The 27,658-nt window shown below is 28.1% G+C and overlaps 1 protein-coding gene across 1 annotated transcript; it reads right to left on the bottom strand.

Annotated features, from left to right (window-relative positions):
- Positions 1 to 9,078: 9,078 nt before the first annotated feature.
- LOC114174240 (beta-glucosidase 40) lies at positions 9,079 to 26,503 on the bottom strand. The gene is made up of 13 exons (XM_028059038.1): positions 26,362 to 26,503; positions 25,497 to 25,563; positions 25,210 to 25,268; positions 19,016 to 19,091; positions 18,667 to 18,738; positions 18,140 to 18,227; positions 17,789 to 18,044; positions 17,467 to 17,582; positions 16,224 to 16,432; positions 16,073 to 16,104; positions 11,441 to 11,543; positions 9,381 to 9,489; positions 9,079 to 9,282 (listed from the first exon to the last, which is right to left on the bottom strand). Exons 1-13 carry the CDS (start codon positions 26,500 to 26,502, stop codon positions 9,102 to 9,104), a joined length of 1,509 nt encoding a protein of 502 aa, XP_027914839.1. The 5' UTR covers position 26,503; the 3' UTR covers positions 9,079 to 9,101.
- Between the last annotated feature and the right edge of the window lie 1,155 nt (positions 26,504 to 27,658).

Raw genomic sequence — 27,658 nt, 5'->3', positions numbered from 1 at the left:
ATAAAAGTAGAATTGCTTAAAAATTCAAACACTTAGGTGAAAAAGGAGAAATTTGAGACTTTGAGTTCCGAAACTATTGGCTAGATTAACGTAATGGTAACAAGTGATGTGAGGTTGGTGACGTATCACTTGAGAAGTGCAAATAAATAATAGCTCTTTTCGTGAAGATAATAATGGTGATGCCACTGAATATGAACTTCACCATTTTCTGAATCAACCCTTTTGCTTTTTCTACTCAAAGTCACCATTTTGTGACATTTGGGAAAGTTTTTGATTTTCAAACTTTTTAGTTAAACCAATTAATTTGGTTTAAATATTGAGGTTTATGTTTAAAGTAATTCAAGTAGACCCAACTCGTTGACCTTATTATTTTTTTTTTCCACTGTTCATGCTTATGTGTATACCTTTAGGGCTGCCAACCCCATGTACCAAACTTTTTATAAATGATATTATTACAATTTTAATAAAGATTTCTGAACTAAGTTTCTTAAATAGATTATTTTTTAAAAACATATATTAAATTTTATTTTAATAGCAAACATTTTGTAAAGATATTTTAAGAAGCTCGTATTTTTATATTGTTGACTTCTATTTATTTAGAATTTGTTTAGTTTCATTTGTTTTTACTTTAAAAGAACTTTTTGTTTAGTTTCATTTGGAATTTGTGTTTTTACTTTAAAAGAACTTTTCTCAGTACTAGGGTAAGATTAGGACAGGTAGGGTACGGATAGTAACTCCCATGTATCTTACTTACTGGATAAATATCCGTTCTATACTTGTATTCATATTCGTCGGGTATCTGTTATGCAAATACTCACATATTTTTTTCATATCCACGGGTACATGCGGATATTTACAAGATTATTTAAAAAATAAATATTTAATCATAAATTCAAATAAAATAAAATAAAATACATCATTGTCATAAATTTTAGATAAAGTTCATACAAGTCCAAATAATTATAAAAATAAATATAAAACGACATTCAACACAATGAAAATTCTTTAATTAGTGATTTGATCAACAAACTCACTTTCTCTTATTGATTCCTGACAAGTAATCAAATAATAAACTTCAACTGCCATGTGCCAAATATTTTTATTTTGATTCCATCATTTGATAACAAGTATACCATAAACGTCATTGTCTATATAGGGTTTGATGTGTAGCGCTTAATGTATACAAGATGTGCAGCTATACAAGATTTTTGTCTTTTATATTAAAAATAAATAAATGAGTGCACCATATGTAAGTTTCTAACAATCGTATATTAATTACTCAGATTTTTTTTATCAATATATTATATTTCATGTAATAAGGTATTATATTTATAATAAAATTATACTTTTCACATTTATAACATACGAAATAAACTTTTTAATTTTAAGTTTTATATTTTAATTTTATTAATTCGATACACAATTTTACATTATTTTAAAACATTACGGTTGACATGATTTCTGTGTCATCAATCAAATTTTAAAATATCAAAACATGAAGAAACAAATTCATTGAGTATGACACATGTTCTTGGTTTAGCAAAAACCTTGAAAATAGTAAATTAGATGAAACCAAATGTTTTTCTTTTTACTTTGAAGTTCTTTTTTCCTTTTTAAAATTTGACCTAAACCACGCTTTTTCCAAATGAACTTTCACATGGACATTAATTTTAGTTAAATGAAGGTACAACATGGAACCAAATGGTTGGTGTGCCATTTTACGTTACATGATTTAAAGGAAGAAACGTAGACAAGATAAAGAGATTTGCTGTGTTTGAGGAACATAATAACATGTTTTTATCTTAGGGGAAGGGTAGTTTGTTTTATTCTCAATATAGAAGCTGTAATTGAGTGCAAAAGCGCGTTAGAAGGGCTAATTTATCACGTCAGTGCACAGCTAAAAGGAAAATATTTTTTTCCATAATAGGTTAAATATTTTTCATTACCAACCCATGAGGTATTGAAATTTAGTTTCTCCTTTAATCTTTTAGTCATGATTTTGGTTTTATTTTCTTTAATTGTGATTCAATATGAATTTTTGTGTACATTATTTTTTTTAATTTATTAAGTAAATTTTAAGTGTCACTTTAAATAAATGTTTGGTAAGATTCCCTATATGTTAGATGTTAGTAAGAAAATTGTTGTAAAATGCAAGTAGAATTTAAATATGATAAAAGAAATATATGAGTGCTACAAATATTACCATTGTTATATTGTTATAAAAAAAATACATATATAAAATTTAGGACAATAAAAATATCAACTTAACTCTTTTCTTATTATATGTAACATTATTTGTTTTGGTTCTCATACTATGTAGATCATAACACTTCACACAAACTTACATGAGGTTGAGCTATCAAACAACATGATATACATATAAATTAACACATATACGTATAAATCACATCATATTGTAAACATAGAGTGAACATATAGTATAAATACAACAAATTAGAGATCAATCCCTTTTTACCCATAAAACATTAACTCTCATCTACTTCTCAATGCAATAGTTTTATTTGTCATATTTAATGCTTTTTAAAGACTCATATTAAGCATATACTTCATTAGAGATTAATATTTTACCTGGAAATTCATTCTAAACTATTATGAGAGTAGTTCATGCACTTATTTTGTAAGTTCAATACACAAACTTCCTTCACCACTTGAAGTCTTAATCTATATGATCAAATCATTAGTGAAAAATAAAATATTTTCTTTCATTAATAAGTTTCGCACTTAATATTATGACCCTAAAAGCCACAATATAATCTCAAGTATCTCACTGTATATACCCATAAAAGGGTAATTATTAAGTGTCTAGTTTACTTATAATTACACATCGTTTATACACTTATCTTGCATGAATTAGATGTAAATCTTAGTAAAACGATCCATTTTGCCTTTAATTACATAATGACGAGTAGATAAGTTATAAAAAGTGAAAATTGATATGTTTACGCTATTTTTGCAAGTAAAATGAAGGAAATTGAGAAGTTGGTGTTGAGCCCCAAAGTTGACACCGAGTCCCGTAAGGCAGTTTATGAAGATTCAAATACAAATCATGCGGTAGAACAGCAAAATTGTCACTCAGTCACACATGAAGAAACCTTCACCGCAAGAAAGCCTCAAGCTCTAGAATGGTAGTTGAGCCTCACAAGAAAACCCACCTAGGGAGGAAACCTCATGGTTGACCAACATCACGGAAGCTCAAGCAGCACACAACTTTTCTATAAAAATAGAACATGCTTTTGTTATTCGTATGTTAAATTTGTATGCTGGTTTGGAGAACTTATTTAGTAATTCAGTTCTAGGTTCTTAGGCACTAATTTAATATCCTTAGAGAGAACCATGAAGAAGAAAGGCAACTTATTGCGCTTATCATTATGAGAAACTAACTTCTTCCTAGTTAAGATTGGATATAACTTCTCTAAACTCTTCATACTGCAATTGATTCAATATATATTACGTTCTTGCTTTATGTGTTGCTTATTTAATTTGCTTTTATTGACTTAGTGTGACTTGATCAATCATCATACTTCACCAGCCTAAATGGAGTGGGAACTAGATATGGCAAATAAACCCACTCTCGTGGGTATTTCCCGAACATGTCCCCGTTTTGACGAGAAATCCCCACATTGACTAGGTATGGATATGGGTATGGGGAATCCCCGACTTTTTCAATTGGGTATGGGGATGTACATATTCCCGCAATACTACCCATCACCGCCATTTTTATGTCTCATATTTGAATATTTCTATTATTTTTTAATATTTTTATTTATTGTATATTTTCCTTTCACATGAGGATGTTTAATACTCTCAATTTAAGTGTTTAATAGCATAAACTTTTCATTTACTAGGTAATATAAAAAAATATTCTTTATTTATTATTATTCATTTTTGTTTCACTTGAAGAACTCTTTTGTTTTGCTAAAACAATTTTCGTTATTTCTCAACCATTGAGTATATATGTTGATATTTGAAAATTTTCTTAGATCTGTAAGGTATTTTTCATCTTATCATACCCTTAATTATACATTTATTTTTATTTGTAAAATTTCTTTCAATAGTCTCTCAAATTGTTTTTCAGACACACATTTGTTAATTTTTTAATATTTTTACTTTTTGTTTATTTTCATCATATAGAATATAATTTTGATATATTTTATCTAATTATTTTTTATTTTCTAACTCATTATCAATCATACTGTAATCTTTTTCACTATCATTGTATAAATAACTTTTATTTACTACAATATAAAAATTTAATGTAATTGTCATGAACATTTTTTATCACTATCCAACATATATTGGAGTTCAAAAGATACAAGATTTATGTCAAAATTTTATTATTATGTTTATTATTTTTTTCTTTGCGTATTTTGATCAAGTGATGTATTAGAATTTTTATTAGTGTATAAAAAAAAGATTCACTAGAATTTAAAAAATTGAAGTAAACAAACATTTAAAATATATTTTAATTTGAATATTTGTTTTCCTTTCATATTTTTTTAAAAAATAGTTTTAAATTTTATCAATTAGGTTTCATTAATGTTTGCAAATTTAATAAATGTTTTGGTTCTCATGAAATTTTATTTGGTATTCTAATCTAAAATGTAAACAATTATAATTTATTTCAAAGTATTTGATATTGAAGAAACAATCATCCTCCTAACATTGAACATTTGATAATATTATGTTTCGTTTACCGTAATTTTTTATTATTTTATAAAAATTAATTAAAATTAATATTGAAGTAGTAAAATAACGGGTACGGGTATGGGTACGAGATTATACTCGTTACCCAGTGGGGATGGGGATGGGACAAAAGTTTGAAACCCGTTGGATTTAGGTATGGGAATGAGGATGAATTTTTTGTAGGGGATGGGTATGGGATAGTGAAACTCATCCCCACCCCACCCCGATGCCATCCCTAGTGGGAACTACTTTAGAGCTTAGATTCAATTAAATTTCCTAATGCTTGGTCGATACCTTGAATGAATCTATGACTTTAGTTGGTTTAAAGAGTCTTGTTCATTAATGCAATGAGTCATTCAACCAAGGGTGAGGGATCACATTGGGTCTGATAACCTTAGGTTCTAATACTACAAGAATGAGGTTAGAATTACATTAAAGAGTACTTCTAAGAACACTAAAGTAAAGAACATAACTTATAGAGGATCAAGAGTAGTGCAGTTGAGTGAAAGAAGCAAACTTCAATCCCAACATCTTAATTAGCTTCATTTATCTTTGTGATTTATCAAAATTATTATCAAAACTATCAAATCTTTATCATTGTTCTATTACAAACTTGAATAGATTGTAGATTAGTGTGTTATCAAACCAAATCCCTGTGAATATAATTGTGTTGTGGTACACTCAAACCAATGCACTTGCTGAATAATTTACACCCAAAGTGTGAGGTCAACAAGTTTTTGGTGTCGTTGTGGGGGATTTGCGCTATGATAAATCAAATCACTTATAATCAGTTTAAGTTTGATGTATATTTGTGTAAATTTGCGCAGTTTTTAGTCTAGTTTATTTCTGTTTTCAAGTTTATTTTACTTAGCTCACTTGGTCTTGGGTTGATCTTGTATGCCAAGAAAAAGACAGGAAACAACTTTGTTTTTTGTCCCTGAGATTGAGAATACTACAATGAGGAATAACAAGAAAAAACATAAAGAAAAAGTACCAAGGAAACCTCGAGCAACATTAGGTTGGAGAAAAATCACTTTCTCCAAATCCAATTCAACAGCATCAAGAAGAACAGATTGCAGAACGTACTAAACAGAGAAGATTGTTGAGAGATTATATGCAACAGTATGGGCCAATGTAGTTTCCAATCATAGTCAGACATACCAAAGGTGTGGAGATGAAACATGCCTTACTATCACTGATTACTTCAAATCAGTTTGCAGGAATGGACAATGAAGATCCTTACAATCACCTAACCACATTCTAGGAATTGTAGTACTCCATGGGAATATCTATAAAGGATGAAGAGGCAACTTACCTCAGATTTTTTTTCCTTTTTCCTTAATAGTAAAGGCAAAAATATAGTTGTCATCTCAGCTTAATCAAACTCTGGTGAATTGGGAAGATGTGGAAAAAAAGTTTTTCACTAGATTCTTCCCACCATCAAGAATTGTTGGTCCCAAATCAATAATTGCAACTTTCTCACAAGGAATAGATGAATCTCTACGTTAAGCATGAAAAAGATACAAATTTCTTCTAAGAAAGTGTCCAAATCATAGATTTGGTGAAGCAGATGAGCTCAATATTTCCATAGTAGGCTGAAACCACAAACCAAAATGCTTTTGGATGCTTTTGCAAGTGGAACTATGATTAGAAAAGACGTAGTAGAAGCAACTTAAATCATAGAATCCTTAGCAGCAAGTGATCATCAAGTGCAGCATAATAAGAGCCAACCATAAGGAGAGAATTATGGAATTAGACACATAAAGCGCCATCTTAGAACAAAATAATTTCGTAGTAAATGGAGGACATTAAAAAGAAAATGTTTAAAATGTAGGTTGGAGCAAAAATAGCTAGCACACCTCAACAAATTATGAGGTGTGATTTTTGCACTGGTGATCATTCAAATGCCAAATGTTCAACAACAAAATTCATTCAACATGAGTAGGCCAATTTTATTAGTGGCTCAAGAAAACTAACGAATTTTAACTTCCGCCAGAACTCACATTGAAGGAATAATCAACACCAAAATTTTGGTTTGAGGCAAGAGGCTGGAAATTCACAAAGACAAAGCCAACAAGCACTTTACCAAGGCTAGTAGCCCTTCCAGCAAGACAAATTAACTAAAATAGAGGATGCTCTAGCTCAATTTATTCAAGTTTCAACAACAACTTAGAGGAACACATAGGACTTTGTCAAAAATTTAGAAGTGCAGGTTGGACAAATGTGTATACAATTGGTTGATCAACAAGAAAATCAATTTTCACTCAACACTCAAGTAAATGCCAAAGAAATATGAAAATCTATCACAACATGACAAGGTATTGTGATAAACAAAGGGATTGGAGGCAATCTAGATAAAGAAAATGGGAAAAATAGTGCGGAAGGAATAAATCAGAATGAAAAAAAGGAGGAGACAGTGTTGAGTGATAGAATTGCGCTAGGTGGTGAATGTGAGAAAAATAATATACATAGAAAAGAAGTTGATGTAGAGGGAGTAGTAGATGTAAATACAGAAAAAGAAAAATAAAAAAATAGAAGAAAGAGAGTGAAAGATGGAGGAGAGAAAAAAGAGAGATGTTGAGATGAGAAGTCATGTTGTAACAAATTTGCATTATCTTTATGCACCATCTAAGAAGGACAAAGAAAGGCAATTCACTAGATTCCTAGACATGATAAAGAGATTGCATATCAATATACCTTTCACAGAGGCAATTGAGTATATGCCTACCTATGCCAAGTTAATGAAAGATCTGCTCACAAAGAAAAGGAGAATACAAGAGGAGGATGTTGTGAAACTTGAGGATGGCTGCAATGCCGTCATTCAGAAGTCTTTGCCTAAAAAATGCAGGGATCCAAGTAGTTTTACACTGCCTGTGGCTTTTTAGTACCTTGATTGTGGGCAAGGCATTGCCTGATTTTGGAGCTAGTATCAACTTAAGGCCTTTGTCCATGTTAAGAAGAATATAAGATGTTGTAATTCAGCCAACTATAATCACACTCCAATTGGCTTATAGATATATCAAATATCCATATGGAATTGTAGAGGACTTGTTGGTGAAGGTGGACAAGTTCTACATCCCAATAGACCTTGTAATTGTGGATATGGAGGAAGATTTATAAGTACCTCTCATCTAGGGAGACCTTTCATGAAAACAACCAAAATCATCAATGTTGTTGAAAATCGCAAATTAAAAATACAAATGTAGGAGGATAAGGTCAATTTCAATGTGTTTGAAGCCATGAAGCATCCTAATTTGCTTCAGGATAGATATACTAGATGAGGTATGCTGGGAGATTAAAGAGAAGGTTGCACCAACAAACCCCCTAGGAGATTAAACGGTAACTACAAAATGAATCTAGACTATTAACAATACTTTATTATATTTACTACTTTTAAGATTAACCAAGTCAACATAATAATCAAAAGAATCAACAAATTCAATGATAGAGGAAAGTCAAGGATTATATACTCCTGATTTGGAAAACCTAATTATAACCTTAAGATGAATAATCAATTATAAATAAGATTCTTTGTAACCAAGAAAGGACAAATCAAATGTTGAATACTATAACTTTAGTAATCTCCTAATCTCTTTATAAGTCTAATTAATAAAAATTTTCATCATATGCGGAAAAAAATAATAAAGCATTCGAGTAAAAAACATTTCTACTTTCACAAAACATATCAAGTCAAGATTCACTAGCTCATGTCATAGGAAGTCAAGAATATTATGGGTGTACCTAAAGGATGGTAGTAGAACTTTGCCCTTCTCGTGTGTTAGGATATAGAATAAATTCTCATAATGAGATTTCTTTATCTTCTCATTTTTATATAGAATTTCAATAATAGGTTATTGAACATACATTTTCATATATAATGATTTAGTATTATTTAGTATTATTTACCTTGGGTTTGAAATTGTCATGTGAATTTTATCCTCAAATTAGGTTATTAGTTTGCGGTTATTTATTAGTTCCTTTATGTCTTGCATGTAAGTCTTGTCATCATATTTAAATCTAATTTTGTTACCATTTACGTATCATTGTGTGTGTGTTTGTGTGTTTGTGTCTATGTTTGTGTGTCTGTGTGTCTATGTCTTTGGGGTGTGTGTGTGTGGATTACTTAGCAAATTAGTCTTCTGATCTAAAGATTAGACAACTTGAAAGCTTATTGATACAATCTTAATAGTGATTAAATTTTCTAATGCTTGAAATTTCCATTTAAAGCGTAATGGCCAAATTAAAGTCACTTTCAAATAATATGTTACCCAATTGAAAGACTTTTCTATCAACCTTCCTAGACCTAGTTACATATGATTATTGGTATTACAAATAAGTTATGCAAGTTTTAAAAGTCAAATATCATGTCTCATTTCCAATTTCTCACTAAATTTAAATCATGTATTTTTCGATTTCAAGAAGTTCTTGAACCATTCAACAGATTGTTTTGGGTATCTCTTCAAATTGTCTTTGTAATCAATGAAATATAGACCAAATCTAGAAGTGAATCCAGATTGCCACTCCCAATTATCCAGTAGTGACCATGCAAAGTAGCCTTTTACATTGCATCCATCTTCTCTGTAAACAATAACATGAAAGTTTTATTAGCTTAATAACTATATGTAGGAACCAAATCATATAAAAACACTTACATAATCATAAAATTAATTACATACTCAATTGAAGCTAATAGGTTAACTAAATAGTCATTGTGGTATTTAATCCTTTTCTCGTCCTTCAAAGCATCTTTGATGGAGATAAATGGGTTATTTGGATCATCCATCCCTATGACAAGTGAAAGCATGTGAATTAGCTCTATAATAAAAGTGATTAATAAATTAGAAAGATATGACAAACAATGGTTTTTTTTTTCTAAACTATGGAAGATGAACACTATATAAAACTTGTATTACCATATACGTTCAATCTTATAAAAAAAATAAAAACTAATTGTATAACATGTCTAGTGTTGTCATTATGTCATGTAGTACCCTAGGAGGAGACAAAAAAAAAACAATTACCTTTGATGTTATCTTTGAGGCCCAATCTCATGTTTATCTAATACAAGAATTGGTTAAGGTTTCACATGACTCGTTTCAAACATCTTACGATATACCTTGAGATGCAACAATCTTTGACATCGACAATGGAAATGTACCATTGAATATAAACATGCAAGATGTTTATGAAATCATTTACCGATCTTGAACATTGCAATTCTACAACTATGGATGATGTACATAAACTATAACTATATATCATTTATTGAACTTATGTTTGATAAAAGGATTCATTGTGATTGATATTTATGTCAATAATGTTGGTATGTAAATTAAGTAATTCTAAACACAGGGAGCATTAATTTGTATTATTTATTTGAGCCTTAAATAATACAAAAGTATGGGCATACAAAGATGCAATGTTAAACTTACATTTGGTGTAGATTCAACAATTTGAAAATAAGATTTATGTCGCCCATTTTATGAATGTGTCAGTACAACTCACTCATTATAAATGTTACATAATTAATACGATAATATCATTGATCAACATCTTTAATTTACATATCATTGGCAACTGATGATTATTTGTTCAACAAACAATATTCCTTTGTTGTTTTGTTCATTAGATAAAAAAGTCAAATGTAAACATAAAATTTATAGTAACATGTGTATGTTTTAACTACAAAATAATGTATTTTTAGTTCTTCTATTGTGTTTGAAATTAATAATGAATCTCTTTTTAGTGTTATTATGGTATACAATGTCTTAGCTGGCAAATTTGTTTCATATAATCTACATTAGATTTATCCTATGAAACTATAATCATGCTTGTTAATCTGTAGTAGAATTAAGGATAATTTATTATTTTAAATTAGTATTATAATTTAAACTAATTTGGTACGAGAACCTTTCTATATCATTAATAACTTTAATTGATATAGTATGGGAATCATTTTACATCAATATAATAATCGATATATAAAGATCTTGCAAATACAAAATTGTGTAACTATAATCTTAAATGGAGACATATTACATCGATTATAACTTTAATTGATCTTATATGTTTCACTTTCTATGTCAGATAATATTTAATTTATAAATTTTTTGGCAACTTGTAAATTTGAGTTTTTAAGAAATTTTTTAACAAACATAGTTAAAAATAACCTATGTAAAAAAAAGGCAAAATAATGAAGTGATAGATGGCATGTAATAAAACCAATATACTAAAACACAAATGTAAATACAAACACATTATGTGTAAAAAGTACAATAAAATCTTTCATTAACAATTAATTTTGGGACTAATAATTTTTAATGACCATTTAGATATCAATTTAAAAATTAAAAAATTATTCGTTACTAAAATAGTTATTGTTATGAATAAAAAATTATAATTAATTTCTAAATTAATTTCTAAACTTTACCTATCAAAGAAAATAGTTTATAAATGGATCACTAAACATTAGTTACTAAAGTTTTAGTTATCAAAAGAATTAGTTTTTAAATTAGTCTTTAATTAATTAATGACTAATTTAGTGATAATTATAATTTTTTTATTCATATCAATAATTAAAAAAATTTAGTAACTAAAATTAATTATTATTTAATAGATATTTTTATAGTGGCGAGGCCTAAATGAAAATTTCAAATTTATATTATCATTAAGAAATCGCATTTATGTTTGATGTAATTCATTCTACTTCAAAATTTGCTTCTTCTTTTAAGATTACCGTTTTCTGTGATAATGATGAGAGGATTTCTGTATTTTTGCTTGATGTAATTCACTGTACTCCTCATCCCGTGTGGGACTATATACAACCACAAAGAATTTGCCTGCAAGTAATAATTTGAATATCATTATCATTATTCATAAATATTAAAATAATTTATTTAGATGAATTCAAACGAAAGCTTAAGAAGCTTAATTGAATATACACAAAATATAAGATAATAAAGATATAAATTGCATAAATAAAAACTGTGTACAAGCTTCTATTACCATTTTTAATGGAAGTTTTTATGCAAGTTTCTTACCCTTAAAAATAATATTTTATTGTGAGTACTGTAAATATAGATTCCATAAAATTGAATAGAGTTTCTTCTATAAACTATTCTATTTAAAACTATTTCATTGTAGTATTTATATTAAAATATATTTTTTATTTATAACAAAAATCACATTAGATATGTTCTAATATAGTTGTATATCTTGTAGGCTTGACCTTCATCTTTTTAAGATAATGTATAAGTTATTAACATCAAAGTTTAAAAGGCTAAATGTAGGGTATTTTGTTTTAGGCAATAATTGCAAGTGGGTGTAATTAATTTTAGAAGTGCCACACAAAGTAAATTTAAATCTTTCGAACTTAATTAAATTTATAGTTTAAATATGCATATGAGATGTGAGTATGTTTGTTCCAAGGTAGGGGGAACATAGTATATGAGTGGTGTCAATAGTAGGAATAGTTGTGCTTAATCTAGTAGTAGCTTTGTGAGCTTGGCCAAAAAGGGGGTGTGAATATCAATAGAGAAGTCTTCTTCATTTAAACTCAAATAACAGAATCCATTACTAAACTATAAACCACATCCTATTAGTGGAGAAGAGAAATACAGTGGTTAAAGCTTAATTGTATAATGGGTATGCTTTATCCTTTTCTTTACTTTATCTTTATCTAAATACAGAGGCAATTTCTATTTGGGGTTTTCTTCCTACACCTCCAATATTTCTTCTACACCTCCAAAGTTTTGTGCTATTTCATTTATGCCCTTCAAAAATTAAATGAAAATTAAAAAGTGAATCAAGTAAAAGTAATAATTAAGTAATTATGAAGTTACGCACAAGTGATGGTATTTGTTATATATTGACGCAAAACTGGAAGTCAAATTCCAGTATTTAATTTTTTCGGAAGTCATATTAATCATATCCACACTCTTTTGGAATTGTAATAGTTTTGAGACTTTTGATTAAGTAAGACTTATAGAATTTTTATTTTATTTTTATTTTGATTAAATTGATATTTTTCTAAGGTTTACTGTGTATTTGTGCTTTATTATATTTTTACTTTTTTATGCTTTATTTTATTTTTATTTACTTATACTTTATTTTATTTTTATTTATTTATGATTTTTTTTACCTATTTATGCTTTATTTTATTTATTTATTTATGCTTAATTTTTCTTTTATTTATTTATACTTTATTTTATTTTTATTTATTTATGTTTTATTTTATTTTTATTCATTAATTCTTTATTTTATTTTTATTTATTTATGCTTTATTTTAATTTAATTTATTTATGCTTTATTTTGTTTTTGTTTACTTACGCTTTATTTTATTTTAATTTACTTATATTTTATATTTAATTTATTGTTGCGTGAATATTATTATTTTTTTATATTTTTTATTGTTTTATTATTTTTATACTTTATAATAAAGAAATTCAAAAACATATTAAAATTAATATTATTTACAATTTTAAATTACAACATAAAAATAACATAAAAACTAAAATAGAAAATATAAATTAAAAATTTAAGAAATATTAAAAATAATAAAATTTCAAATAATGAATACAAAATTTAAACTAAAAGAATCGGAAGTCGACTTTCGGAAACACACTTAACCGGACGTCGACTTCCGGAAGTAACATTCCTAATTTTTCATTTCTAGAAACAATGATAAGCTTATGGAAGTCAATTTTTGGAAATTCACTTAACAAATTTCAAATTTCATCCACTTTCGAAAATCTCTTCACATTCGGACCCATGATAAAGTTACGAAAGTCGACTTTCGGTGATATTTTTCAAAACCATTTTTAACTTACGGAAGTCGACTTCCGATGATGGGTTTTCAACACCATTTTTCATTTACGGTAGTCGACTTCCGGTATGTGTTTCTATCTTACAGAAGTTGACTTCAGGTGGTCATTTTCAATTTTAACCATTTTTCACTTACGAAAGTCAACTTCCAGTACGTGTTTCTATCCTACGGAAGTGGACTTCCGGTGATCATTTTCAATTTTGTTTTCCTTCACTGAAAGTCGTGTTCCTTGACCAAAAGTCGATTGCTTCACCGGAAGTCGACTTCTGATTGTCATAATCGAGTTCACGTTTCAGATCCGTGGCTTTCACTTTTGGTTAATGGTTTCACAATATCAAAGCATAAAAAAAAACACTTCTACTCTACCCTATTTGTAAATCATTAAAAATAATTTACATCAACAATACAGAGAGGATTTTACCTATGTAAATGTCTATGAAGTGAACGGGAAAGAAGAGACAAAGCAACACAAGGACCACAATGGAAGAGAATGTGAAAAAAAGAGAAAGAGAGAATGTGAAGAAAAGAGAAAGAGAAAATGTAAGTTTCGTGAGGGGTGGCAGGAGAGTTCTGGCGCTGTGCTTTTAGGGTTAGGGTGAGATGTGAGTGAGTGAGTTAGTTTTCGTTAAATAAGAGAGAGAATGTGAGTTTAATTTTATTTTTTTAAATTTATTGGTCGTCAAATGGTCGAGGGATACTTTTGGAAATGAAAAATTATTTGGGGTGTAGAAGAAATATTGGCGGTGTAGAAAGAAACCCCCTTTCTATTTTTATTTTTATTGTCTTTTTTTTTTTAATTTTATCCTTCAAGTTAATATTTTTAGATATGACCTTTTTTTAAATTTAACTATTTTTGTAAATTAAATGAACAAAAATAATTTAGAAGTGAATAAAACTATTCAAAAAGTGAATAATAATATTAATAATAATAATTATTATTATTATTATTTCATTATTTTTTATAACAAAAAGTGAACACAAACATGGTGTAGGATATGTGTTTTCACTCATATATGTATAAAGGAAACTTCTCTTTTCGATGTCTATATTTATTTTTCAATTTTACTTTTTTATATGATTTTTTTTATATTAAAATAATTATTTTATCAATTTTACTTTTTAAGTGATCGTTTCTTGAAATTTAATCATTTTTTATATAACTATTTTTTTAAGTTTAATATTTTTTATAATAATAAAACCACTTACAAAATAAATAAAAATTATTTATAATAAAATTACAAAAATTATTTTAATTTTATAATTATAATTATAACAATAATAAAAAATATTAACCGGCTTGCATATAATGCATGTATTTTCATTGGTTAAAGTATAAAAGAAAATGATGTGATATTTTTAAAATTATGAATGTAAGTCACATTTTTGGAAGTTAAGTCTATCAATTTCTTCTTCATTTTCTTAAATGTTTTTATGCCAAAATTTATTCTCTTAGCAATTGGGATTGAATTGTGATATTTATTATAAATGTTTTTTTTCTGGGAAATAAAAAATTGTTTAAAAAGAATTTGTCTCACAACTTTATCCATGACTTCTAACAAATAATCATTCAACGAATTTCATTTGTTAGTATCTTGAAACAAATATGATTAAAGAATAATAATTTCTAGGTTTAATTAGTCGGATAATACCTACTTTCGTTTAAATATGTTAGTTTGATATTCATTTTTAAAAGTGTGTCAATCGAGTCTCAACTTCTGAAAATGTATCTCAATTAGATCCCTTTTAGAACAAAATTATTAATGTCGTTAACTTTATTCATAATTTTTACCACTAAATTTTAATATAAATATCAATACTTAATTTTGTTGTAAGTCATTTTAAATATCAGTACTGTTAACGACATTAATAATTTTTTCTTAAAAAAGACTTAATTGAGACATATTTCCAAAAGTTTGGACTCAATTGACATATTTTTAAAAACAGATACTAGACTAACATATCCAAACAAAAGTGAGTATCATCCGACTGATTAAACCTAATTTCTACTTAATATTTTTTCTCATATTTTTTTTTTGCTACTTTTAATACAAAAAGTTACATCAACAACTAAAAGGAAATATAACATCTGTGTTCATTCACGTGAAATCATAAAATAAACTACAAAAAAAATTAAATAATAATTAAATTTAATAATAAAAATAATATGCATATAATAATTAATTTAAATGCTAATTTATGAATTAAAAATTATTGTAACTAAAATAGTTTTTATTATGAATAAAAAATTTATAATTGACTTATAAATTAATAATTAAAATAATTTTTATTGTAAATTAATCTCTAAATCAATCATTAATATTAATTTTGATTATTAAAAAGTTAATTTATAAATTGGTCTTTAACTAAAGAATTGATTTTTAAACATATTTTGTTACTAAAATTAATTATTATCTATAATTTTTTTGGTAAAAATAAATAATGATCTAAGCACAACATGGATCTTTGTCATAATAATATTATATTATGATTCAAATGCATTCATTAAGTTAAACAGAAAAATATATTCCAAATTATGAAACTCACCCTTTCTCCAATGACATTGGTACCATTAAATGCTGAAATGAATGAGAAAACAGCATAAGAAAAGTGAATTAGGTCTACATTAATGAAATGCATCCAAATAATAAGTCATGGAATAATAGAAGAAAAAGAAGAGAATTTAGTTTGAACTTACGAAGAGTAAGGACACCAGAATCTTCAATGTAATCATGAAGCGAAACGGCGACGTTGTAGACATAAAGTGTGGTGTAATGATTAATGCCAACAAAATCTAATGAAGCTTTAAGAAGAGTTGCTTGAGATTTAGAAAATGTTGGTAACCTATTACCTACTCTACTTCTCATTATGCTTGGATAATCTCCAAAAACTAATGGCTCTAGAAACCTGTCAACAAATTCAACAACTATACTTCTTCAATTCAAAAATTATTTTTTACACTCAAACCACCACTTTAAAAATTATTTTCAAAGATAATGTGATAGTTGAAAGAATAATTTTTGTAATTATATAAATAATAAAAAAAGCAAATTAGCGGACGTTAAATAATACTGTAAATTTTTTAAATCCATATTGTTTGATAGTTTTTTAAAATTATGTATTTTTAACATATATTGATTTTAATATATTAAAAGATTAATATATTTTAAAATATTAAAATCAGTTTATTTTTGGAAAGGTTTAATAGAGAATCAACATTCCAAAAAACTATTAAATTCGTAAATTTGTTAGATGTCATTTTTAAATTTTGTGCAAGCTTTTCCATTTATATTTATATAAAAGAAAAATAATCTAATTAAATATATTTTTAATCTTCAAATTTAAATACAAAATTAAAATTCATTAATATTATATATATTTTAGTTAAAGAATATAATTTTTTTAACTCAACGACACTAACATTTTTGTGTATTTAGATTGGCACTTGAGTTGAAATACAATAATTTGTATAAACAATTTAATTGTCAATTTAAAATATCATTCAACACATAAAAAAAAAAGAGTTGAGTTAATGTCGTTAAGTTAAAAAAATTTATATTTATTTACTTTTTAATGATTGAAGATTAAAATATCAAAGTTTTGTGATATGAGACAAATTTCAATTTCACAATTTTATGTAAGTATAAAGATTAAATACATATTTAATTTTTTTCATAAATTAAAATTAATTTATGAATAAAAGAATTTTAAAAACTCTTCTATATAACTTCTTCAAATTCTTACTTTTAACATGTATGCCTCGAAATACTTATGAAGAATATTTCCCCAGCAAATTCAAAATCAGGATACGAATTCAACAAATTCAACAAAGTTGCTTTGAAAATTTCTTTGTCGTGAAGATATTTAATTAGGTGGTCTTTGTCCTTCTTCACAACATGAAACTTTTGATGTGAAAGATTGCACATAATAATAATTATTACCAGCCAAGTTGAAAATCTAAGGCTCGTTGTGCTGCTTCAATATCTTCTTTTGAGTTTGTTGCTGCCTCAACCCAAATCACATCCAGAGATATCCCAATAGATCCACCTTGTATTTTCTACATAACAATCCATTATTGTATACATAAATCATTCATCTTTTAAAAATATTCATGACAAATATAACAATAATAAGATATTTGTTAATAAATTTATGAATATGATGTTCAACTTTAATATTTGTATTTAATGTGTGATTTAAACTCATATTTATATTAAAATAAGTGTTTAATATTATTTTATTTTTTTAGATTTTTTACTTTACCTTGTACTTTTTCCTATAAATGTCTACTACTATTGCATGAGAATTAAGCACATTATGAGCCACGATATAAGGTTCAGTAGAAGAGTTTCCATGTCTGCATAGTTGATGAAGAAGAATGGAACATCTTCCAGGAGCTTCAAGTCCAAGATCATATCCCATCATTGCAAATGTATGAGGCTCATTGAAAGTGATCCAATGTTTCACTCTATCCCCAAATTTTTCAAAGCATAATTCACCATATCTTGCAAAGTCTTTTCTGTTCAATAAATCCAAAAACATTCATATAAATTACTTCTATTATCACCATAATATAATATTTCCAAGTTATAATGTGAATTAAATTTCATATACATGATGAAAGGGCTAAGCCATCCCTTATACTTGTCCTCCAAGGCTTGGGGTAGGTCCCAATGGTAAAGGGTCACATAGGGTTCAATTCCTACAAATATATATTAGGGTTCATATTGATTAGACTCTTATAAAAGGTATTTACATGTGCAATAATGTAAGAATAAATGAAAAATTAATGTTTTTACAACAAAAGAAATTTTTTTATGTAAAATAAAAAATAAAAAAAAAACAAAAGTTGGATAGTGTTGGAAGTACCACATCGACTAGAGATAAGACTAATTCACAATATATAAGTGGGTACAATCCTCACCTTATAAGTTGGTTTTGTGAGATTGAGTTAGGCTTAAAACCCACTTGTATTAAATAGTGTTGTAAATCAAAAAAATTTCAAGAGATGTGAGTTTAATTTTTATTTTTATTTTTTTATAAATGGACATACCTAGATGAAGGATGTATAAATGTGTAGGTATAAATTTGAATAATTTTTTAAAACATGATTTATGATGATAATAATAAATTTTTTTTACCTTGGGCTAGTAAGGCATCGATGAGTTTGTTGTAGTGATCTATTCCTGCTTGGTTAATTTCTCCAGATCCATCTGTCACATTAAGTTTTACATTTACACACTTAGGTTAAAATTCAAATTCTAGAATAGTCCTTAATTTTCAAGGTTAATACTAAATATTCAAGCAACTTAGCAAATAATTGCGTATAATAATTCATTTAAAGATTTGAGAAAGGATAAGGAATTAAAAGTAAGAATGAAAAATTGTTTTCATGTTATATATTCCCCTCTTTTTGTTTTTTTTATGTAAATAATAATTTTTTTATTTCAACTAAAAAATATCGAAATATTTGAATAGAAGAATGCTTACATGGGAAAATTCGAGACCAAGAAATTGAAAACCTGTAAGCATCCATTCCCATGTCTTTCATAAGTTGCACATCTTCCTATACTTGCAAAAACAATTCAAGATATACTTGTGAAAATCAAATAAATGGCTAAAAAATATTAATTAGTGAGCATTACATAATAATATATTTGTAAATAAGATTGTTACATAATAAAATTGGTGTAGAAAAGTTTATATAATATGCTCAACAAACTGATACCCTAATGAAGTATATTATTATTCATGTGTTAACTTTTTGAATGAGAGACAACTATGATTTGAGTTTATAGAAAGGAAAAAAATGTTCTTTGTGATGATTTTTTAAGAGATACAAAATGGACTTGATATAATGAATTGTTAAACATTTCAAGTGTGTTTCAATCTCAACGTTATTATGTATGGATTATTGATGGGAGGATTTTAATAGAAGAATTCATGGACATTTTAAAGGTATACGAGATAGAACTTCAAGAAGATAAATTTCTCCAAAAAAAAGATAAATTCATTGCACTTAAATAAAAGAGAAAGAAGAACATTCTCACAAAAAGCTATGAAGGCTAAAGAATCATCGATCCCGCCTTAAAAGACAATAAATTTGAAGAAGAAGATGAAATATCTTTTACTTCCAAAAATATTCATCAAAAATGGACGAAGAAAGAAAGCTTATAAGAGGAAGAAAATCCCAATCTTGACAAGTAATGGATTCAAAATATTAGAATATTTGGGTTGTCTACTATAAATGCAAGAAACATGTTCACTTCAAATTTAAGTGCCTTGAGAAGATATAAAGTCAAGAGAAGAATATATATATATATATATATATATATATATATATATATATATATATATATATATATATATATATATATATATATATATATATATATATATGTTGGATCAAATCTCTAAAACTTATAATTGATAATGGCGTAGTCCAAACATTGTGATTTTATTTTATCATCTAAATAAGATCCACACAATATCTACATTATTGATATATAATTTACCTTATTTTTGTATAATTTAGAAAAGAATTAGGTATAATCTCCTGTAAACACATAAATTATAAAAAAGATCTCATTAAATTACTTTAAAATATTAAAATTTTAAAATTAAAACATCAACCATTTCTTGTCAACCTCATATAAATATTTTTATAACAAAAATCTTTTTACTCAAACAATTATCTATCCTTGAATTTTTCATTGTTAATCTATGTACATATAAGCAATGTCAATTCTTATCACGACCAAATAAATAACTTCATACATATTTTGTTGGTTCTAAAAAAATAATTAACTTAAAATAGTTTTTTTTGCATATATTTTTGTTTTGATTTTCATTTAAATAGTTCTTTTAAATATTTTTTCATTTTTTTTATAATAAACTATAGTGACAACACTTTACATAAATTGAAGAAGATAAGTGAACAATGCTTCACATCTAAACTTGGAGTGTTAAATGAGACGAGCTTTAATAAGAGCTTTAATAAGAAACAAAAGAAATTATAACTAATGTAGAGTAGAGTCAGTTTGATACTTACAACACCAGACGCTCTTGAGCTTTTAAAGAGTCTACTTCATTAAACACTCTTAAACCTTTAACCAAAATTATTTTAAACTAATCTTCTCACTCTTATTGAAAAGTATTCTAAAATATTCAAAAATGAATATTCAATTCTCTTCTAAAACTAACATGTACTTGTTGAGTTATTAATCCCTTTCAAAAAAGATAATTAACTTTCAACTTGAAAATGTTCCTTAATACTTATGTGATATACTCGCTTTTAAGGTTTTGGGTGAAATATTTACTCCTTTAATGATCTCAGCATATGAAAAACTATAATCACTTGCAATGATTAAAAATTGATTCTAAACATATAAAACGTTTTTAACACTATATTTTTGTCTTTATGTTTGCACCAATATTTATTTATCCACCAACACATCATAAAGAATAAAGTTTACCATCTATAACGTTTCCATTAATTTAATTTAAGGAAATGGACTACTTAAATTTATTTCAAAATAAGTGATACTAAATTAGTAAATTTAAAAATAAAAATAAAATTAAAAAGCTTAAAGTAATAGTGGGATAAAATGTTACATTTACATTATATGAAATCGGGTTTCACCATTTATACTTGAAAAATCAACTCAACGCATAAAGAAAGAGTTTATTTGCGCGGTACAACTTATTACATTCTTTTAGTTACATTTAAAATATATGCACGGGAATTTATATCAATGGGTTTAAATAAAAAGAATTATTAAAATCTCATATTTTATGCTTGAGTATTGAAATATGGAAGTAAGAGTTTGAAATTAAATAAATATGAGTGAGATAAACAGTATATGAAAAAAAAAATCAACAAACTTTATTATTGTAAGATTATAATTTAAAGGTGACATAATTGCTTATGACTCATGGGTCAGTCCTCATCTACACTTTGTAAAACCCTCTTATTTCAGCCCTAATCTTTATGGTGCCCTAAGGTCTAATGGGCCTAAGGGTTGGTCCATAGGGAGCTAAATGACCCAAGACTGTGAAGTATCATTTCAGAAAAATAGTTTTCCCTTACTTCTTCTTTGAGCAACTGTGAAGTTCTGCTAGGGTTTAGCCACTGTTTCTCATAAAGTGAACTCAGACCAGTTCTCTACTCTTCGTAAGTCAGCTTCCAACTCATGCTCTTGCTCCATTCTGTTCATTTTTCGTAGTTCCAACTAGGGTTGTCTTAATGAACTCGTTTTAAGCTTATTCCACTGTTTTCAAGCCCTAGAAGTTATTGCTTGAGCTACTGTTCGTCACGGTTTGGGTGTCGAAGTCCTCTGCTAACCCCTTTCCAGATAAGGGAAGCTAGGGTTTCACGTTATTTCTATTTTATGCGATAAATGTTTTGTGAAATATGAGAAAAGTTTGGGAAAAACGTTAGTTTTTGGTATATTTCTGAGTTAGGGTTCAAATATTCATGAAAATGTGATATTTGACGTTATTTCTCGTATTCTGATGCGTCGCGCAGTCGCTGGGCGAGTTGACTTGGTCGCTGGGCGACTGTGTATTTTTCTAATATACGCAGTTTTAGTAAAATTGACTTTCCCGACTCATTAACCGTTGGATGGAGTTCAAATTTTGACATTTGGTTCATAACATGCTATTTTATGGTTTGACCGGTTGGATCGTCGATTAGATGTCTATAGCTTGAGAAATGTATCACGCATTACTGCATTGATTTTTTGTTTTGTGATAATAAATTTTCTTAGGAATTTTGGTGTAAGAATTATGGTTGTGGGTTGTGCTTGATTGTATGGAATTGCAGGTACTAAAATGTTGGCACTCATTTATTTGGGATGAATACTATTTTATGATATATGTATGTCTTGGTATGCATTTATAAAGTATGAGATGAATGAATTTGCATGAGTGATATGATTCATGGATTGCGAATGATGAACTTGGATAAATCTTGGCATACGATTTCAATGAAATGGTTGGTATCAAAATGGCATGGTATTGGTATGAAGTACAATTCTATATTCATGGATCGGGAAGGATGAGTTGGAATGGATTCAACATGGAATATGAATGTAGATTTGGTTATAAAGGTTAGCATGAGAGTTATGTGCATGATAAATAATACTTGATTGATTGAGTATGATTGGTCTGTGTCAGTGCGTAATTCCATGAGCCTCTAGGTGAGACCTCATGGTGGTGCTTCAATGGTCGGGACATAATTCCATGACCCCTATTAGTGGGAGTTCATGGTGGTGCCCCATCTATATAATTTGGTAAGGATTCAAGGTAATGTTGCATCTTGACACTCTAAGGAGTAAGTTAGTCTCACTTAGAGCATATTGACTCTTGTGGTGACAGTAGCAGGAGGCCTGAAACTCATTAAGGGATACCTTGTGTGTGGGAGATTTGTACCACTTGTAACACTTAGCTCGGGGGTTAGCAGCTCGGGGGTGAGCAGAGATATCCACCACAAGTGCAAGCATCCGCTGAATCCAACTAGATTATATGTAATCCGGATGAGTCGAGTCTGAGTCTAGTGTATTGTTTGAGAAGTCATAACATGGTTGATTGATAAATATTGTTTGGATTGTGTGATAACATGTGACTGCATGATAAACTGTTTCTACTCTAGCTTACCTTGTTGCTTGTTTGGTTGTCTTGTATGTGGTTCTTCTCCTTCTCCTTTTGCGATGATCATCAATTTATTGATGTGAGCAGATGCGAGAGGCACTCGAGGTCAACAGGGAAGGGATGATTCCGCTGCGTAGTCCGCCTGGACTAGATTATACTACTTTAGGCTTCGTTATAGGGCTATGGCCCATGTATTTGCTTGGCCTTTAATTTTAAATTGGAGTATTGTTGAACCTTGTATCTTATTTGGCTTTTGCCATCGTGGTGTGCCTTGAGTATTGTAAGGAGTTATACTTATGTTCCAAGACCGCGCGACTATGTTATCCTGTGTGACGTTTCCTTTAATTAGGGTTATCGATTAAATGGGACGTTACACACTTTATTAAACTCCCTTTTAGGGGACGTCCAAATGAAAGAGCCAAAAAAGAGTTTCAGTCCCCAAAGACCTCTATCAAGTGGCTTTGGGTCAAGGTTTGACCCACTGAAAACAACACTTTGAATCTTTTCAGTCTAAATCAAACATCAAGCCCATGTCGACGGTATGGAAGGTTCCGACAGTGTGAACAAGTCGGCCCTACAAACTGGCCTAAGCCAACGATCTGGGCGGGCCAGCCCATGTTGATGAACCATACAGGATAGCCTGTGTTGACGGCCTAGATAGGCTGGCCTGTGTCGATAGTCCAGACGGGTCGATCCATGTCGATTATCTGGACGGGCCGACCCATACTCATAGTTTGGACGAGTCAGTATGTGCCGATGGTCTGAACAGGATGGCTCGTGCCCACGATTCAGACAGTTCTGGCCAGGTTGACGGTTGAGATAGGTCGATCTAGGCCCACAGTCTGAACAGTCACCCCGAACCCACAGTCTGGACAGGCCAGTCCAAGTCGAAGACTGAGACTGGTCGGCCTAAGGGCTAGGGACAACATGGACTAAAGACCGAGACGGGCCGGTCTGGGCTAACGATTGAGATGGACGGCCACGGGCTGACGACCGAAATCGGTTGGCCTGGGTCGACGGTCCGGACATGCCGATGTTCTGGATGGGCCGACGAGCTGATTGTCATAGATTGGCCGACCCAAGTCGACAATAGGAAGTTTAGTAATATATTTTAAAAACTAATATATTTTTCATGTTTAAGAAGAGAGTCCATGGACTAGCCTTGACCCACAAGACTGTTGTGGTGATTTTTGGCCCATGTGGACTTCTCTAATATGTAGTTTTTTGCCCTGGACTAAATTAACAACTCTTACGATTCTTCCTTATGATTACTACAAACTTCAATAAAAAATATTTAAATAATTGCACTAAAAAAGTATTAAATAATAACTAAATTTAATAAAAAATAATTATCTTCGATTAAGTTAGATACATTATATAAATTAAAAACTATTCGTATATAAACTAATATTTATTATTAGTAAAAAAATATAATTAATTTGTGAATTAAAATCTAAATTATTCTCTCTGGTTACCGATCTACTTATTATAATTGATTCAATTATTCTAAATTAGTGTCTATATTTTAAAATTAATGATAATAAATAAATAAACTTTAATAATTAATCAATTTTAAAGTCTAATTCATAAATTAATTATAATTTTTGTTAATAACAAAAACTATTTTAGATACTAATAATTTTTAATTTAAAAAATAGTGTCTAACATAATTAAATATAATGACTAATTTTTCTATTTCTAAACTTTATTGTTATTTAATAAACTTTTTAGTGTTGATTGAGATAACCATTTATTTGAAAAAAAAAATAATTTCTTTTGGTATAAAATAAAAAAAAAAGTAGAAAGAAAAAAGTACTGATAATTTTTTTCAGTAAATAAAATATCAATTTGCTAGACACTTAAATCAAAGATGATAAAATTTTATGTTTGGTTGAATTGAGTTTGGTATATATAAGTAAAATTAATTTTGGTTCAGTTTGTTAAGTGGAGCAGGTTCTTAAACTTCAGTATGATTATGATGAAACTAAAATTGTCATAAAATTGTATGGTGCCACCAACTAAACTCATCTTACTTCATAACGATGGTATTCATCCACTGCAACATCAGCATTAGTATTATCCACTATTTTTCCTGTTACAAATGCAACACAAATTGCAGTAACAACATAATCACATATTGTGTTTCCTTTCAAAATCTTTTCAAACTAGTTGAATTTACAATGTTCTTATATTCTTCAAATAAAATATAAAAAATTACTTTAATTCTTGACAAATTTGTATTCAAATGATTAATCTAAGCACACATAAGAAAATTTTTCCATTTCTTTTTTATTATTCAGAGTCATTTTTAATAACTTACCAGGTGAATGAGAAAAAGTATCCCACACAGATGGCCCCCTTCCATCTTCTTTTACTGCTCCTTCGTACTATAAAAATATCAACAATATTATTAATTCAACAGATATGTAAATATGTAAAAATAAAAACTATATTATAGTAATTATAGAATTTTACTTTTTTTATTAATTCACAATGATAAGTGTTTTACCTGATATATTTTAATGTTTTGAAATTAGGTATATTTGCTAATTTTTTTTCTTAATATTACTTTGCATATTATGTTAAATCTTAGGAATCAAGTGCTTCGATGGTGGATCTACAAGAAATAACTCAGTTCATTCCAATTGTTTTTTAAATTAAAATTATAAATTGACATAATAGTGTGGCTCTGTGGAAAGATGGGTATTGATTCACTAATTTTATATTTTCGGCCCATTTGGTTCCCTCTTTTTTCAGGTGAAATAAGGCTCTGCTATTTACACTCACACTTTTTATAAACTTACACCTTTTGTCTCTCTTATTTAAAATGACATGTTTATCTTCATTTTTCTCTCTTCCTTATTCAAAATGGTAATATTCCACTCACACAGAATCTTATGAATTACAATTATTTTGAAAATCCTTTTTTGATTTTCATGTTTTAAAAAATATTTTCCAAATTGTTAAAAAAAAGAAAATAAAAAGTGTTTTAAAAAGATATTCAAGAATGTGAAAAAACAAAAAGAGTGTTCAAAAAGTTATTCCCCCAAATTCTAAAAAAAAAAAACTTTATTGAACAGTAACTATATTGTACTGCACAAATAAAAGTGATTATTTGTTTAAAAATATTGATGAATGGGGTGATCCAAATAGAAAATGTGAGTGTTGAAGAGTGGAAAGAAAACCTGAAAAGCTGAAGCAGCAGTGCCAAAAACAAAACCTTCTGGAAAGCTTTGCCTATTGATCTCTGAGATGCATTTCTCAATCTGAAAAATTACACTCACAATCACTGCCATTGCAAAAACATTGCTTCTTCTCAACGCCATGGATTTTGCTCAATGGAACAATTAACAAACAAAAACTAGGGCTAAATAATTTCTTCTCCTTCTTCTTCATACAATAAATTACATTATCAAGTTCTGTGATTTTACTTGGCCGTCCTACATATTCTAGGGCATAACGTAAAGATCTTTATCTTATATATATTCTAATTTATTTTTCAGTTGATGATTCAAATTCTTGCAAACTTCAAATTTGGTGTGCAAGCTTCCACTGATATAAGAACAAAAGTAACACAATTTAATAAGCTGTAGCAAGACATTTTTCACACATAAACCTACCCATCGATCGGTGGTTTCTACGAAGGTTTGTGCTTTCGAGGCCCCTCTTGTTGGCGGAGATGAATATGATTTACCTTAGGATATCAAACACTATAATAAATATATTATCTTGCTTGAAGAATAAATGAACACATCTTATTACTAAATTTAACACTAGTCAATTAAAAAGTATAGAATTTTATTAGTTTATAACTACAATGAGTGTGGATGGATATGGCTTAATCACAATGTATATTTCTTCTTGGCAATTATCTATGCAATGTATTTGCTCTAAGATGCTTTACACATAGAGAGCATAGTTTCTTTAGAATAGAAGGGAGTATGATACTTTACACATAGAGAGCATAGTTTCTTTAGAATAGAAGGGAGTATGATACCAGGCTTTACAATATACTAAATAAATCTCTCTATACATATTAATAGGTTTTAATTTTATATTATGAAAATTGATTTTAGGCCTAACTCAATTTTATAAAATTGATATTTGAGGTAAAGTTTGTATTCGATTATTCATTATAATTGGTTATATGTATTCACAACCACTATCTACTCTAATTTATTTTTCTTTTAACACTTGTATGTAAGTGTTTTAATACATCAATTGTTTGGTCTTTGAATTTCAAAATAAAAGTCCAAACCCTTTTAGAATGATTATCAATAAAAGTAATAAAATAAAAGTAATCACTAATTGATTTAGTTTCATAGTGCAAACATCACTCTAAACTAAATTCAAGACATGTAGTTTTCTATGCGGAGGATAAGAGAAAACAAATTTTATGTTTCTTACCAAAGATACAATTCGAACATGTTTTAAGAAATGTATATCTTAACAAAAAGTAACCATTGTCTTGCAAGAGTAGCG

The sequence above is a fragment of the Vigna unguiculata genome, chromosome 2 (genome assembly GCF_004118075.2).
Source record: "Vigna unguiculata cultivar IT97K-499-35 chromosome 2, ASM411807v1, whole genome shotgun sequence".
Classification (NCBI taxonomy): Eukaryota; Viridiplantae; Streptophyta; class Magnoliopsida; order Fabales; family Fabaceae; genus Vigna; species Vigna unguiculata.
Note: the sequence above shows the minus strand (reverse complement) of the source record. Positions and strands in the feature narration are given on the sequence as shown.